The 17,499-nt window shown below is 30.1% G+C and overlaps 1 protein-coding gene across 1 annotated transcript; it reads right to left on the bottom strand.

Moving 5' to 3' along the window:
- LOC109357169 (phosphatidylinositol 4-phosphate 5-kinase 1-like) lies at positions 8,107-13,054 on the bottom strand. The gene is made up of 8 exons (XM_019600944.1): positions 11,781-13,054; positions 11,519-11,683; positions 11,150-11,315; positions 10,266-10,376; positions 9,983-10,176; positions 9,748-9,878; positions 9,565-9,658; positions 8,107-8,800 (listed from the first exon to the last, which is right to left on the bottom strand). Exons 1-8 carry the CDS (start codon positions 12,791-12,793, stop codon positions 8,491-8,493), a joined length of 2,184 nt encoding a protein of 727 aa, XP_019456489.1. The 5' UTR covers positions 12,794-13,054; the 3' UTR covers positions 8,107-8,490.

The following is a 17,499-nucleotide window of genomic DNA, read 5'->3' as shown; positions in this document are numbered from 1 at the left end:
GGGCGAGTTGCCATGATCGACCAAAGAGGTTTGAAAATAGAGGCGCTTCGATGGAAGAAGAAGAGGTGAAGATGAAAAAGGAGACTTTGTAGGGGTTTATAACTTTATATAGCAATGATGGGAGAGAGTAGAGAGAGTAAAGCAGTGAGTTTAGTAGATGGTTTTGGGAATTGGGAAGAGTGGCACAATAGCCAAAAATTATTTTGAGTTACACACTTTACAATTTATTATAACTTCCTATAACAATATTTACTTTTTTTACAATAGCAAATATCATTCCCACAATATCTATTTTTCTACTCATTTTATCTTCACTAAAAATAACATATAATTATTCTTATTTAAAAACAAAAACAGAAAATAAAAATGACACAGTGAAAACTAGAATAAAAATATTTTTATTTTGTTAAGTATAACCTAAGATCATAGATCATCATAAGGATATAACATTTATACATTAATAGTGTAAATATTTATACGCAGATAGTATATAATTCTCTTCTATTTTTATTACTTTTATTTAATAGTCAATAATAATTAAAGATAAATAGTGGATGATAAAGTAACTCTTCTACTATTAATATATACATCTTATTCTTTCTGTATTAATTGTTTTTAGAAAAATAATTAAATATATCATAATGATGATTACTACTACTGCTGCATTTGATTATTGTTGCACACGGAATAAAACAGCTAGTGTAGTTGGGTATCCATAGTTACTTCATTGGGCTAAACAGATTGAATTTGATAACTTGAAAAATGTAAATTATGATCATTCTAATAGAGGCATTAATGCCTAACATATGATAGTCTAGATGCTAGGTAGCAGTGAAATACGTACAAGTCTCTTCACCTCAGCTGAGCTACTTTCACGAATGATTTGAGTAAACAATTATATTTAACAAAAAATATTTGTTTAATTTCGTAAAAAAATAAAAATATATAAGGGTTCTTTAATCTTCCTTATTCTTACATACTTTCTTATTCTATATAAAATTAAGGTTTTTTTCGTTTTGGTTTCAATAAAATAAAATTGGCCAAATTCATTTGTTTATTTTAATTTTATTCAGATTATTTAGTAGTGATGGGTAGATGGAATTTCACATATACATTGTTACATGCATGCTCTGAGTTTAATTTTTAGATTTAATATGGATATACTTAAGTGTTTTTATATTGTCATAAATCATCATCATTTATATATTAGTTAGTAAAAAATTTACACTGTTAATACATAGATTTTTAATTTTTAATTTTTTTAAATAAAACTAAAGACTAAACCAAATCAGGCCTTAAATAATTAGACTAAGTTTTGACGTTGATGACTTAGGTGGAAATAAATTGAAGTTCGTTAATCTAGGTCTAGAAAAAAATTATTCTTTTAAAAAAATGCGAAAATAGTTTATGTAAAATTGGAAAATATTTTAAGTAGATTGAAAAGGATTTTACTGAGAAATTTTTTTAAAGTTAATCAAGTGTGGTATTAAAAAAATGATATTTATTCATATGAAATTACAATAATAATGGCACAGAAAAGTACTTCTCATTAAACATGTTTGGAAGTGAGTGGTCATTTGAAAAACTTGAAGATATATATATATATATAGTGATTATTCTATATTATTTTTAAATGATTTTACCGGAAGTTAAAAATTCAAATCCTATAAAATCAAAATTTTAAACCTAACCACACAATTATTGAAATATCAGAGGTGATTTTTTAAAAACTTGTTGCTGTCTCTACATAAATAATTGGGCCTCAATGGAAAAAGGTCTTATTGAAATTCTGGAGCAAGCAGCGAGATGGGCTACATAGCTTCAAAGTTCTAACCACCATTCAGACCGACAAACGCACTATTGAGTATGTTCAGCTCATGCATTGAGTGAAAAACATGGAGTCCCTCCCTTTTGTGTATTCATCACTCAACTAAACAATGTATCATTTATTTAGAATCAAACGGGTGCATATACTGCAAAATAATGTTATGGTGGCTTTGGCTTAACTACTACGAGGTGGAAGGAGATTATATGTGTGATGTTTGGAAGTAGGTGTGGTATTTAAGTATTCTAGAGAAAGTAAAATTTATGTGTTGATTTGATATTTCACGAGACTTCATCTTTTAGCGAGCTACATTACAAAATAAACATTACAATAAATCCAATTTGTATGAGATGTCATACATGTATGGAGAATTTTATATATATTTTCCGTAATTGTCGGGAATCCTTAAGAGACTTGATTTGACTGCCCTTCTTTCTGGGCGACATGTTGGAAAGCTACAAGTGTTGTAATGGACTACTCTTTATACAAAGTTTTTAGTGGGTTTAGATGTGGAGGAACAACTCAACTTTAGGCAATACTACTTGGATATCAACTTTGTTGCATGCATTACACATTAAGATTATTTGGAGTGGCAGAATATGAGGAATGTGTTATCTTGGAGAAGGATTTGTTTCTAGTTCAATGGTGCCTCTTGGAAGTTGGACATGTTAAATGTCTATGGTAGCTACATCAAAGATACAACATGATGTGACATGGGGTTTGTGTTCGTTTTGCTTGACTTCAGATTTGATTTTCTGTTTTATGATTGGTCAAATTTCCACAAGATCTAAGTCAGTCATGATAAGTTTAACATTGATCAACTATATCTAAATTGGTTTAAAGTCCTCTAATCCAAACCTATTTTTGTCTGTGTCTATGTGCTCTGATTATCCTGCCAAATATTCTCCAAGCAGGGTCAAATTCAACACCCGAAAATTGGGGGACCTAAATCTTAACATGATTCCATTAATGAGTGGAACTTTATAAATCGAACTATCAATGAACGCCTATCTCATTTTCAGCCTAGTGTTCTTAAAGTTAAGGACCACAACACAAAGCTAAAAATCACACTATAGGCTTCATATCAAACTTAGCAATCATAAGGTTTACCAACCGCAATACTTTTAGGAGCTTATCATTTGTCCTATGAATTGTTTCACTCTATGTGATATAACTAGTAATTAGTTAAAAAAATAGATTTAAATTAAAAATAATTATTTAAGTGTTTTTTGACCAATTACAGTTAATGACATATGAAATGACACATATTATAAAATAAAAGATGCGCTCCACTTTTGATCTCAAATATCCTTCTACCACATTTGTAAGTCAAACATTATCATACTATTAGGATAAGGAGGAATTATATAAAGTTTATATTGTTTGTATTAGACCTCAGCAAAAACAAAAACATCCCATGAGGGTGTTTGGATAATGTGTAGATTATTATTTGTGTTGGCAAAAAAATCAAATAGTTGAGTCCTAAGGTGTTGTTCCATTGCACGTTACATTGTTCATGACATTCCTTGTCTACTTTATGTTTTCATGTTCTGTGGTGCACATTTTAAGTCCTAATGAAGGGACTTCTTTCTCCTTCGAAAATGACCTCTGAGAAAAGGGAATTTAATCAATGCAAAACAAATATGTATTCCATCTTAGATAAAATCATATCTATAACAAGTAAACAATCCAAAGAAAAAAACGACTTTTCTGGCTAGTTTTGAGTCTACTTTACTTGACAAAGTGGATATAATAATAGCAAGATTTTAATTATCTGAATATCACCCATTATTTTCAAATAAATTAAAATTGATTAGTTATTTAATTTAAAATTAATGTAATAAAGCTTCCCTCTTTGTTTCGGAAGATATAAGATTTATATCTTTAATTTAAAAATACATTAATTAATAAGAAAAACTTTCTATTAGCATCCTCCTCAGACAAAGTAATTAAATAATATGGAAAACAAAGTAATTAAATAATATGGAAAATAAAGTAATTAACTTTTTAAATTGAGGTTGTTATTTTGTTACTTCTAACACAATTGTGGGGAAAGATGTACTATGGAATAAAAATCTGATGGTTCCATATTATAGTTTATATGTTGTCTTGGTCTAATAATAATGACGTTTAATTTTTTTAATTAATATTATATGTTTTTATTTGTCCGAAACAACAAATAAGACATGATCTAAAAAATACAACTCCAAATTACTGTTGCGAATTGTAGTTTAAATGAATGAGATAACATTCTCACACATTTTTGGAGGATGTTAGCAAGCACCCACCGGTAGAGGACATCTCTTAAACCACTCTGTCATGTCCTCCAAATTAATTAGGTGGTACAAATATCTTAATCCAATTTAATGTGACATCATTTTTGAACAAATTCCTTGGCAACAAAACCGGGTCTTTGAATCAAGTCAGATTTTGACAAACTATAGTTTGGTGTACACTATCAAGAAAAGATATGCCCATGTCTTTAAATCAAATATCAAAATTGGAATTGTCGTGGGAAAATAATTTGGAAAACATGCCAAAATGATTGGTTAATTTGAATATGTTGGATTTGTGTTTTGTATATATCAAAAACTCCTAATGAGAATCAATCCTATATATTACATATATTTGACTCAAACAAATTGTCATGGTCAAAAAAATATTATTTGGAAAGGCATCTTTATCCTTTCGGTGTTTGTAAAATTAGTCTTAGACAGATATATATAAAATATTTTGAATGAGGACTAATCTACCAATAAAAATTAAAGAATAAAACTGAGTTCAGAATAAGAAAAAGTGAATCATTTTTTATAGGATAAATTATTTAATATCCAACCTTAGCAACATATCTTGACAGCTGTTTAAAATACAAAGTCTATCATAAAATGTTGGCCACCAAATAATAATTAGCGGACTTTATAATTTATCATGATTTTTCTATACAAGTTATTCTTATGGCACCCTATATAGATATGATAATCAGAGAATGAGTTGTAAAAGATTCATGTATACAACTTTATTCTTATAACACTCTAATTAGATATTATAATTTATTATGATTTTTTTTTGTTTAGGCTTGTTTTTCTGGAATATTTTCGCCGGTTGAATATAAAAAAAACCATTGAAGGTTATCCATTTTGAGTATTCATATTAGATTTCTATAATGTTACACAAAAATATTCGACACTTATTCATTTTGAGTATTATATTGCAAAAAAGATTAATACAAAAATGTTACCCAAAAAAGATTAATACTCTCGACATAATAATTTAAACTTCATGCTTATTCCACTCCCATATCCTGAGAGAGAATCTAGGTTCGTGTAAAACTATTTTAATAAACAGATATTCCAATTTTGATGATTTTCTAGTATATGTGCTTGACATTTTCCTTTTTTAGTAGAGTGATCATTGCTAGAAGGAAAAGTGAGATACTCCATTAAGGGTTTAATTAGCCACCAAACACCTTTTGTACTAATTAAACCATTCCATGATTGGAAACTTGAGTTTGGGAGACACTATAATTGTTTAGAAATTGAACTTTTTCTTCTTAAAATACCTTGTCATTGTTTTTTATAGGTATATTTATTATATTTATATGAAAATGCTAACAAGTGTTTTTAACCTATTGTTTAAGGAAATTAAAAAAAAATATTTACATTCACAAATAATACATTTGATATTTCTAACCAATATTTCCAATAATGAAATGTTCAACCTACATTTCTTTTATTACAATACCAACAATACATTGGTAAATTACTTTAAGGTTTCACTATATCAACTTATATCATACTAGACTAAAGATTAAATGTTCGATTTTTGTGAACAATATTATTGGGAGAGACATTCCTACATTCCGATAAAGATTAATTTATTACACATAAAATATAAATATAGTTATGGCCAAAAAAATATTGCTTTAATAATAGATAGTTAAGAAAATTTTGAGGTTATCATATGCAAAAGCAATTGACAATGGAAAACAAGTTTGTCCCCTCCAAAATAAGGCTATTGTTGGACATGATTCTGCCTTTTTCCAAACATGTGGTGGCCAAGCAATTAATGTTAGGTAGCCAGCAATGCATTACTATTTGATTGATAATCAAACAACCAATAACTCTCACCAACCCTCCTCCTTGTATCAGTTTTGGACAACATTTGAAATCAAGCCATGAGACTCGTTATGCCAACTTTTATCACAATTTACCTTTTGCAATGTTACTGCTCAAAATTCCTTCTTAATTGCTTACAGCAAAGTAAAACATTCTAACACATGGTTTTCAAAGGGGTTAAGTAACTATAGCTATCTTTGACACAACTAATAGACTCATTCATGTTTACAAGGTTCATATGCAAAAAAGGTTTATAAATTACAAGCATAAAATAAGGACCCGATTAAATAGAATTTTTGGTACGTTTATCTTATAAGCTAAATGATATGCATAAAATGAAATAAACCTATTAACTTATACATTTATAAACTACCTCAACTAATTTACTAAATACCAACTTATAAACTCTTAGCTTATGAAATAAGCTCCTTTGCCAAACATCAATAGTTATCTCAGTTTTTTTGTCAAGTAAGCTTATTGGTAACCTTACCAAATACATAATAAAAATAGGTTCAATTAAATGCTGCCTCCAAAAGGTAGTGTTTAGTATAAAAAATATTTTAAATACATTCCTAAAAAATGGGACGCCACATAATGTTCCTTCTCATTTTTAGTTATATGTTTGATTTTTATAGATATTTCAAAGAATATGATTTACTTTAGTTATGGCATATCCATATAGGGATTAGTTTAAGAAGGAAACATCATACAAGTAACTTGTTGTTAGTGACTTGTTTGGTAGTAGTAAGGAAGCGATTATTTAATGAGTGCACGTGGATAAGCAAAAGTATAAAGAATGGCATTTCAAATATGATGAATAACCAATTCCTGCTTTGCTGTTATGAAGGGTTACCTTGTCAATGGTTTTGCACTTTAACCTAATCTTCAAGGTGGAACCGTGGAGGGTACACCAATCCAATACTTCTCAAATATGGTTTTTCTACAAAGCATGCATTTTAACTCATAAAAAACAAGTTAGTCAACTAAAAATAAAGGAATATGTTCTTATAAATTTAAATATATTCTTAAAGACTCTTATACAATTATGTATAATTAATAATAACTAGTAATGTGTTTTTATATATTATTAAAGACTTGTGTTATTTTTTGTGTACTATCAAAATATCCCCGCGTCTTATGGGTAAAAAACTAATTCATTTCAAAATTCATGAATGTTTCTCCTAACAATTATCACTTTCAGGCGAAAATTTCACCTTTTGATCTTTCTAAAAATCTAAAGAGACCTACATGATCAATTTCTTATTGGTACACTAATGTTATTTGTATAACTTAAAATTGACATTTTTTTAGTATTGAATTTATTGCTCTCTATTATTCCTTATATTTCATGTCTACATGCATCTAAAAATATCATCACAAAAGTCAGTGACAATATCACCATTACTCATAAAATAAAATGATGAGAGACTTAAAATAAAATAATTTCTAATGCAGATTCAAAATAAAGTAACTAAATTCACATTAAATATTAGACACATTATTAAAATAATAAGATGAAATTTTGTAAAGAATCTCAGTTGTCAGTTGTAAAGAAAAGTTGAATCTTTAGGGTAATAAAAATGATGATATCCAAGAATCTGCGAACGTGGAAGCGAAGAATATTTTCACTTACCAAGATAGGTTTCACGTGACGTGATTACAGAAGAGTGTTTCTTCTTAATGAAGACCAAAAATTGAATAACAATGGTCAAATTTTACCAATTTTATGTAATAATAATAAATACACACAACTTTAAAAATAAAAATAAAAATCAAATGTACAACTAGAAACAGCAAAAAACAGGAGAAAGTGATCAAAATGAAGGGGAAAACTAGAAACGCCAGCACAGCTTTCTCTGCTTTTCATGCAAACAAAACTCTTTGAAGCCCAACGCTCTCACTTTCACTGCAAAAGTTAACCCAACAACCCCTATTTTTAATAACACTGCACAGAAGCCTCCACTTATATTTATTCAACAGATATGAGACTTGTATCAGTGTGGTAGAGAACAATTCTTGGTCTTCAAAATGTCTCTTAACAAAATCAAGAGAAATCAATGCCAACCAACAAAAAATCCCTCCAACTATTCATATTTCGTATAAATACTAATAACTTTACATTTTTTTATTCCCAACTATGAACAACCCATTTTGATTTTTTTTTTATATAAACATACCCATTTTGTTTCTAATCTCTCTAGGAAACATTAGCTTTGTTCCCCTTGCTAACTTCAACATCATATATTCATATAATGTTTTGTAATCACAGATTAACAAGCCCCACCTAATAATATCCCAGAAAGAAAACAATAAAAAGAATAAAACTTCGCCCCATTGTCCATGTACATGTTCTCACTGTCTTTTCGGCATACCATCACTATCAAGGCTGTATCTTCAAAATTCAGCCATAAAACAACCCTAATTCTGGCTAGCTTCATCGGCCACTTGACCGGAGTATTCTGCGAGACCTGCCCCCGTGGATGTTGTGAACAATGGGGGATTTTAACCTTCATGATTCAATATATGCAGAGCCTTATTTTGTAGTCAATGCTACCAGTCTACAACGAATGTCCTGCGAACAAAATCACGGAACCTCTTCGAGTAGAATTTGGGATCAACAGCAGAGATTGAAGAGGAGTCAACTTGCAAGGACTTGTAAGCACGCTCAAGCTTCTTGCTGATATCATAATCTTGCAAAATGTCAATAATCCCAAAATATAGAATGACATCAGAAGTCTCCCCACTGCTATAGGGATTCAAATGGCTGATTCCACCACCGGTGTATTGATCAAAATCACTCCTCCTTGTCATTCGCTCTGCTCTTGCGGGCATATTGGCTCCTAGCCTGATTAATGATTTCCTGAAACAAGAATCATCTAGGTTAATACGTAACAAATTTGCAAATACACATTTAACATAAAAATCATAAACCTTGAATAATTTAGGAATGCAACAAAATTGTAAAATTTAGAATCTTCAAACCATTAAGTAACTAGAAGTTGATATGGTGTATAATTGTGCTTGTATAAGCAAGTGCAGCATATTTCATGAAGGAACATGAATGCAAAGATAAAATGGAGATAACAATTCACACTTCAACAATCATCATTGACTTGATGAATTTAGTCTCAGCCAAATTGAAATCCAAATTTTATCTAATAAATTAGGACCACAACCTACACATGCCCCACAGACAACTATTGCCTGCCATACGATGCCCACTGAGTTGCCAAAATAATGCAAACTACTTTCAATTATTATCAAGATATCAATTAAAATGGAGAAATTATTAATCATTTTTTATGCCATCGAATAATTATAACTTAAGATAGCACCCATGTACATGTCTACAACATCTTAGTGATATTTTCAAGAGATGATAACATGATACTATTTATTAATTTCCCTATGACGGCAATATGACCAGTTTTGCATATAGTCAAAATACATCCCCCAAACAAACAGTTCTCATTTTATCATGGTTAACGATTCCAACTGACTTGGGGAACACTCCATGTGCCCATCCAAACAACAGGTTCAGATGTTACAACAACCCAATCATTTTATCAATTAAGAACTGACTCTATACATTATTTTGAGGAACTAGAACATTTTACGACATACCTTCCAGACTTAACTCGATCCCTATCTCGCAGCTCAGCTTCAAGAAAGCGATAACCACGCATGAATTTTTCACTCTGATAAGAATCCCGATTGCCTAAAAGGTGCAACAAAAAGACTTTCAGAATTTGTAAAACACAAACCTTATCATATATATGCTGCATCAAAAGAATGGTGGATCAATACCAGTGCGTAAAAGAAACGGTGACAATCCCATTTTGTCGCAAGTATTATCATCACGAAAATGCACGCCAACCAAAACACTGTAATCCATAATTTTCTCAGCTTCCAAGAATGCACAATCCAGCTCAATTTGCCTTAACATAAAATTAGGACTATATCAGCATATATGTATAATGTTTTCATTGCTATGTAGCAGCCAGAAAACTAGAGATGGGACACAACTAACAGAACAACTTACTTAATGAGGTCTTGGTACCAATTTCTTTGTACACGAAACACATAATTGAGATCAAGATCCTTGAGGGTGGTAGTTTCATCAATCTCCTCCTCAGGCTTATCTGTCATTCGGCCATGTGAAGATCCCTTCAAGTCAAATCGTTTATGAATTGGATATTCGGAGCAGAACAGATTGCCCATCACAATGAACCGAATCTGATTTAACAATGACAATAAAAGTCAATTATTTAGATATGCAAAGGCCAACTCCTTAAAACGGCTATGATATAACCACCAATTCATACCTTTTGGCCTCCAATGGGTTTCACACAGTGTACACCATAGAATTTTGTCACGAGTGAATTCTCATATCGAGATACATGTTGGTAATAACTTCGAAGCATCCGAATAAGAACCTAAAAGTCACAAAATCAAGCAGCAATTAATATATGCATAAAGCAAAACATTTCTGGTATAAAATTAAGAGTATGTTTAATCATAAAACCGAAAAGCTATTGCACCAAGCCAAAGGTTTATCCTCCAATGATTTCTCAAAGGATAAACCTTTTTTTTAATTTAAAAGTCAACGTTTAATTGTAAAATATAAAGGTTACTAAAAAAACATGCCTTAATCCAGATATGCACCAAGTCAAACATTTCTAGTAGGATAAAGAAGGTAAAAGTCAATATCGAATCGTAAAATCTGAAAGAAAGTCAACAAAAGTCATGAGGTAATCTAGACATGCACAAAGCCGAGATTCCTGGTAGCATAGACATTGTAGAAACTAAGAGTCAGTGTGAAATTGAAAAATATGAACTAGCCATATAGGTAACGTTCAGTGCACTGACAGCCAAATGAAACATAGTGTTATGTTCTCATTCATTCAACCCTTTTGGCGGAACTAAAATGTCCCGTTCCTTAACTCCTATGTTTATTCCATTCTATTTACAAAGTACACCAAACACAGAACAAAACTTACACACTTTATCTCTCCCATAATAACACATCTACCAAACACTACCATGAACTCCCTCTTCCAAAGCCCAAGTTATCTGTTCTACTGGAAACTTCATGAACTACTGCTTTGAAGTAGGAAGCAAAGCAGCATACTGGATTATATTCTCAGCCATGGAATGAACGTGGAATTTTACATGACACAAATCGAAAAGTATAAGACATGTTTCTAACCTTGACTTCAGATTTCTTCACAGTCTTGATCATAAATCTGTCATCTTGGGTCAAGTAAAAGATGCTGCCGCTTTTCCCAGGAGAGGAAAGCTCCCTGAGAGCAGCATTCCCACATATAGCCAACATGTAATCAGCAGGATCCACCTGAAATAGCTTCCTCAAATGTCTGAGGATTCAAAACAAGAACTCGGTCAAAAAAGCATACCAAAAAGCAGTTGGTAGTTGCAAGAGAACTCTATAACATAGCATCCAAAACAACCATATCAGGTTTTCAATAGGGTACCCTAATCATCACGGTGACCAACATGCAGACATGTACTAAAAATTAAATTAATATCATGGCAAGCCAAAAGAAACAGAAAGTTATACCTAAATACAATAGGGCAATAATCCTTCCATCGGAATTCGGCAGTTTGATGGGGCGGTGTAATCCTCGATCCTTCAGAGGGAAACCTGGTCCAAAACTTCTCCTTGGGATCAAAGTCACTGCGTCTAAGCTCTCGGGTCATTGAAGCTTCCTTCCCAACGGTGTACCTACACAAAACAATAGCAAAATCCAACATCAAACACAATTCAGTGGTCATAACACAAAACCAAAATCAAACCAATATCCCAGTCTAAGTGAATTTACCTTATACCCAATTGAAGATTAAGCATCAAATCATAATTCTTATGCCCTTTCGACACCGTTTGACCCGGTCTCTTCACCTCGGAAGCAAAACCACAACAAGGGTTTCGCTGAAACTGCTTAACCTCGTTATAATCCGACACCGTTCCATCCCGGTAATACATCGAAGCTTCCACATTATCAACAATATCACAAGTAATATCATCACCTTCTGATTCCCAAATACAAATTCTCGGAAAATTCTTCTCGTTAACACTACCTCTTCCAACCTCAACAGAAGTAACTGAAGAACCACTCTTCCTCAAAGCTACCCCAAAATTCTCATTCATCAGTAACTTATTTCCTTTCAACCAATACTGTGTCTTCTTCGGAACTCCGTGATTCCATTGCCCTCCGTAACGGTTTCCGTTAATCCAAACCAGTTCCCCTTTCCCGTTAATAACTCCGTTTTTCCATTCCCCAACATACTCGTTCCCGTTCTTCCAAATATAACGTCCTTCACCGTCTTGCATATTCTTCTTCCACCATCCTTCGTAAACGTCGCCGTTTGCGTAACACTTCAACCCGAACCCGTGTTTTCTATCGGAGCTCCATGACCCGCTGTAACTGTCTCCGTCGGATCCGACAAATGTTCCGAACCCTTCCATTCGACCCGCCTTGAATTCACCTTCGTACGTCGCACCGGAGGGCCACGAGAATTTTCCTTTGCCGGAAGCTTTTCCGCGTTTCCATTCTCCTTCGTACATGCACCCGTCGGACCATAAGTATTTTCCGGATCCGTGAGGCCCGTTGCCGGAGAATCTCCCGACGTAGAAATCGCCGTTCGGGAGAAGCTTCTCCACGGTGGATCCAGCGGTGGCGATGGTTAGAGTTGTTGGTGTGACTCTTCGAGCTCCGATTCCTTGTGACCTGCTCCGGTAGTTGAGGACCAGCGGCGGAGACAGCGGCCGCTCAGGCATGTTCTTGGTGGTTGAAACGATGTCGCTTGGACCAGTAGAGTGAGATGGTTCTCGCATTTTTGTGGTGATGTGTGTTTTAGTAAGGTTTGATATCAATGCATTTTCCGGCGACGATTCAGTGAAAAACTTGGCTGTACATTACTTTGCTACCGTGTAATATCGCCGGTGACAAATTTTCTCTCTCTGGGATTTTCTCTCTCCTTGTTTGGTTTTGTCTGTCACCGATTTGAAGGTGTTTGGGAGAAAATGGGTGAGAGAATAAAGAAAGCACAGAAGCCAAGCAGATAGAAAAGTAAGAGAGTACAGAAGGTATAATAAGGTCTGTGTATTTTCAATTTTTCTTGTTCAGACTTGTTTCAATTAATGAGTAGAGCAAAAGTTCTATAAATTATTAGAGAAAGTAGAAACTTATCTTAATTAATAAAATCTTAATAATATATTAAATATTTAATTTTAATTAAAATTTAGTTATTAATAATCTTACAAAAAAAATATATCAATGTATTTCTCACACTATTAGTAATTGAATTTGAATTAATAAAACTGATTACTAATCTCGGAAGAAAAGTTTCTTTTATTATTGTGAGTGTAAATTAGGTGTATCATTGAAGAAATTTTAAATTCATTAAAAACCAAAAATAAGTCATCATCCATCTTTTATGATGGATGTTTTACGGAAATAAGTCTTGATTCAATAATTTAATTGATTTGTGGTTGATTAACTAATTTTTTCATAGGAAAACGTATTAATACGAGTACAAGGGATATCTATCTAATAGGGTGAGCCAATAAGATTAATTGATAAATTAAATTTAAGAAACGTCTATAATTCAATTAAGATTGAATATGATTGGTAGCCATAAACATGATGTAGGAGTTTAACATCTATTTCTGTATAGAAAAGACTCATTGGAAAATCTCCTAAGAAAACTCTTGTGCATAATTAAAACAACTTCTAATTCAATTAGCTAATTTATCAATGCTTACATGGCTTAACTGTACTACCCGTAACTAATTTTTCAACTGTAAACTTGTTTTTCAATGAGTTGTGGAAAAAGTATATGAGCATTTTCCATTCTAAAACATGTATGAGAAGCAATTTTAGGAGAGATACATGCATGAACATAACTATAAAGTAGCCTCTGAATCTGATTCATATTATCATAAATTTATTTCCTTACAGTATATGGTAGCTAGAGATGTTCAGATGGAAACTTATCTAAAATAAACTATCTTCGTCTAATAACATAAAAGTGAAGAAAATCATATCATTATCATTTTTGATTAATTTCTATAATAAAGAACCGATCTGTATGTATTGAATTTCAAATTCATTACAATATATATTTATTATATTTAAAAGGTATAAATCTACTTTAGTTTAATATATTTAAAATAATTTATTTTACTAATCAAACTGAAAATACCAAATTTAATACTAATAATAACAAAATGATAGAACGTCACTCCCTTAAGATCTACCTTCAGGGAAATAATAAGAAAAGGTGTTCATTAAAAATTAAAATAACCACCACAAGTAAGATTAGCTAAATAATCTGCTCAAAGATTTTCTTTTTTATAAATATGTCAAAGCATAACAAACCAATGAAAACTTGACATAACCACATAGATCAAATAATTAATGAATCATATTATTTTTGTAAAATACAAGTTTAATATATTAAATCATACTATTTAATGTATATTTTGAATGATAAAAAACAAAAAAAAAACTAGATTAATAAGTAATTTTCGGTTCAAATTAAATTTGAAACTTTAACAACCAAATTATGAGTAATTCTGATGTTTGGATAGGAAATATATAAAATTATTAACAATTATATATTTATATCCTATGTGTAATTGTTTGTCTTATACCCCAAAGTTAGTGTATCAGTCTCTCTTGGGTTTCATCGTGACGTTTTGGAATCTCGTAGGAGTGTGAGTATCTAATACTTACTTTATTTAAAAAAACAAATTTGGTACATGCTATCACAGTCTCGGAATCTTTCTCTATCTTAGGGTAAATTACAAATTTTGAACACAATTTGACTACTGTAATAATTAGAGTAGTTTTTAATCCAAGTTCCAATTCAAGATTAGGTGTGGTCCATGGATAGAACTTTAGTTACTTTTAATTAAAAAATATACCCATTTCACTGCATATTATTTTAATATTTTTTGTGTTATTCCAAATATTCTAATATTTTATAAATACAATACAGATTTTTATTTATTTTCCTATTATATCTTTATTTATTTTCCTATGATATTTTTATTTATTAATTATCTTTTCACTTTTTATTTCTTCATTTTCATTTAATTTATTCTCCAATTTGAATTAAAAAGTTATTTCAATCAAAATTGTATAAAAGTTCAATTTCTTTAATGATTATTATATTATGGAAGGGATATGCTAGTTTATTAATCTTAAATTTTTGGACAATACATCTGCCACAAGCTCACAATTATAGTGCTGTGCTATGTATATTGTTACATCCACGTAATGAACCATCATTTTTTATTGATTATTACTGGTTGGTTGAATTGGTGAGATATAGTGATATCCTCCTATTAAATTTTTTTACAAAATTTTATATTCAGTGATATATGTCACTTGTAAACCAATCATTAATAAATAAATTATCATTTTATGACACATGTAAATTTCTTATAAATGAAGATTAGTAAAATGATTTAGAAGGGGAATATATCATTTTCGGGTGAATATATTATAATATAGAGATGAGAATATGATGGCTGGTTTAGGTTGTAATTAATCACCAACCCTATAGAAAGTGTAAATTGTAAAATGATGCGTGACTTTATGCGAACTTCGGGAATGGGGTGACAAAATGTAATTATAGAGATATAGAACTATTTCAGCTGCTATGCCCCACTTTCATCCGTGGATTCTATTGGGGTGAGGAGGACCCTCCTCCTCACATGTTTTGTCCCCATTATAATTAGACCTCAATACTATTGAATTTGATCAATTTCATGTCCTGCTAAAAAAATATACTCAGACAATATTTAGTTTTCATTCATTGAAAGAAGGGAAAGAAATCAGAGATAAAGTGTGTTTCTCACCCCCATTTGGCGTGGGACTAATTGAAATTCGTTCTAATACAAAATGAGGAGAAAGTTATATGAAGATAATTGAATTTTATGAAATGACAAATATAACCCTAAAAACAAGGCTAGCATAAAAAATGTGGTAATTCAAAAATAATCTAATTAGATGTATATGTTAAATATTTTTAAACGCATTTATATAAGTTTAAATAAATTATTAATTAAAAGTAAAACAAAGTTTATTTTTGTATATGCAATGAATTTTAAAACTACTAAAACCATTAATTAATAATAGTTCTTCATTCTTTATTATTTAAGGATATTTTTATCTTTCAAAACATATCTATATTCTATTATTTTCTCTTTCATTTTCATTTTCATTTTTCTCATACTAAATAATATAAAAATATACTTTATTTCTCACATTTTTCTTTCTCTTTATTATTTTTCTTATTTCTTAATTCTAACTTTCTTTCCCCAACTAAATAAATTATTAGAGTTGTATAAGAGATAAACATGATTTCGCTCGACCCACCTCATGATTACTCATAATTTTTATATGTATATGTTTAATTTTATACATGCTAATGATATCTTTTTGACTCAAAATGAATAATACATTTGAGCAAAATATGTATAATGATATAATTTTAATATTGTTTTTGTTTTTGTTGGTTATTTAATGATAATGTAAGAGTTTTAGATACTGAAAATTCATCATATAACAGTCACTTTTAATTATCATTGATTCTTCAAAAAATAATACAATTGAATAATAAATAATATACCGATAATATATAAATCTTTACAATAATATATATATATATATATTATATTATATTAAACTCTTGATTCATTATCCATTATCATTATATATTATATGATTAATAAAATGTTACCATACTATTTCAAATGTCAAATTACAAATAATTTTGAAAAAACTTTATAGAAAATGAAAATGTATTACATTTGATCTATTCCAACTTTTAAGTAAGGGTAAAAACATGTTAGGCCAAATTTTGCCTTAATAAGCATAGCTTATATAACATATAGGAGTTTGGTTTGTTAGTCTGTTTAAAAAAATCAAAGCATAGATTCTTGTATGTTTAAAAACTTGGTATGGTCTGTTAGTCTGTTTAAATGCCTATTATATTATATAATCTTAAAATAGGTCAACATGCATACATTTAAATAGGCTAATATGTCTACTTTTAATTAGACTCTTCTAACTCTAACAATTAAATTATATTTTTGTATAAATTTAAAATTACATATAATAACATTACTTATATTAAAATTATATAATATGAACATTATTATATAAAACAATTAAATAATGTTCTGCCCCAATATACATTTCATCATTACAGTTTTTATAAAAAAAAATCATATTGATTATCATATTTTAATTATAATAATTTATGCTCTCATTCATATTATTTTAACTTTTAAATTTGAATTATTTAAAAAATCTTTTATTTTTTCCTTTTATGCAATGTGAAAATGGCCTTAAAACATTGTTCAATTCATTGAAAATATCATACAAGTTAAATCCAATTTAATTTTTTGTTTATTTAAAATTTAATTTCGATTTTAAAAACATTTATACAGTGCAACTATTTTTATTACTGTTTTTAACTCTTTTCTAGTTAAGTGTGGATTTGTTAAAAATGTGAAGGTGCAAGAAA

The sequence above is a fragment of the Lupinus angustifolius genome, chromosome LG09 (assembly GCF_001865875.1).
Source record: "Lupinus angustifolius cultivar Tanjil chromosome LG09, LupAngTanjil_v1.0, whole genome shotgun sequence".
NCBI lineage: Eukaryota > Viridiplantae > Streptophyta > Magnoliopsida > Fabales > Fabaceae > Lupinus > Lupinus angustifolius.
The sequence above is the reverse complement of the archived record's forward strand: the minus strand, read 5'-3'. Positions and strand labels throughout refer to the sequence as shown.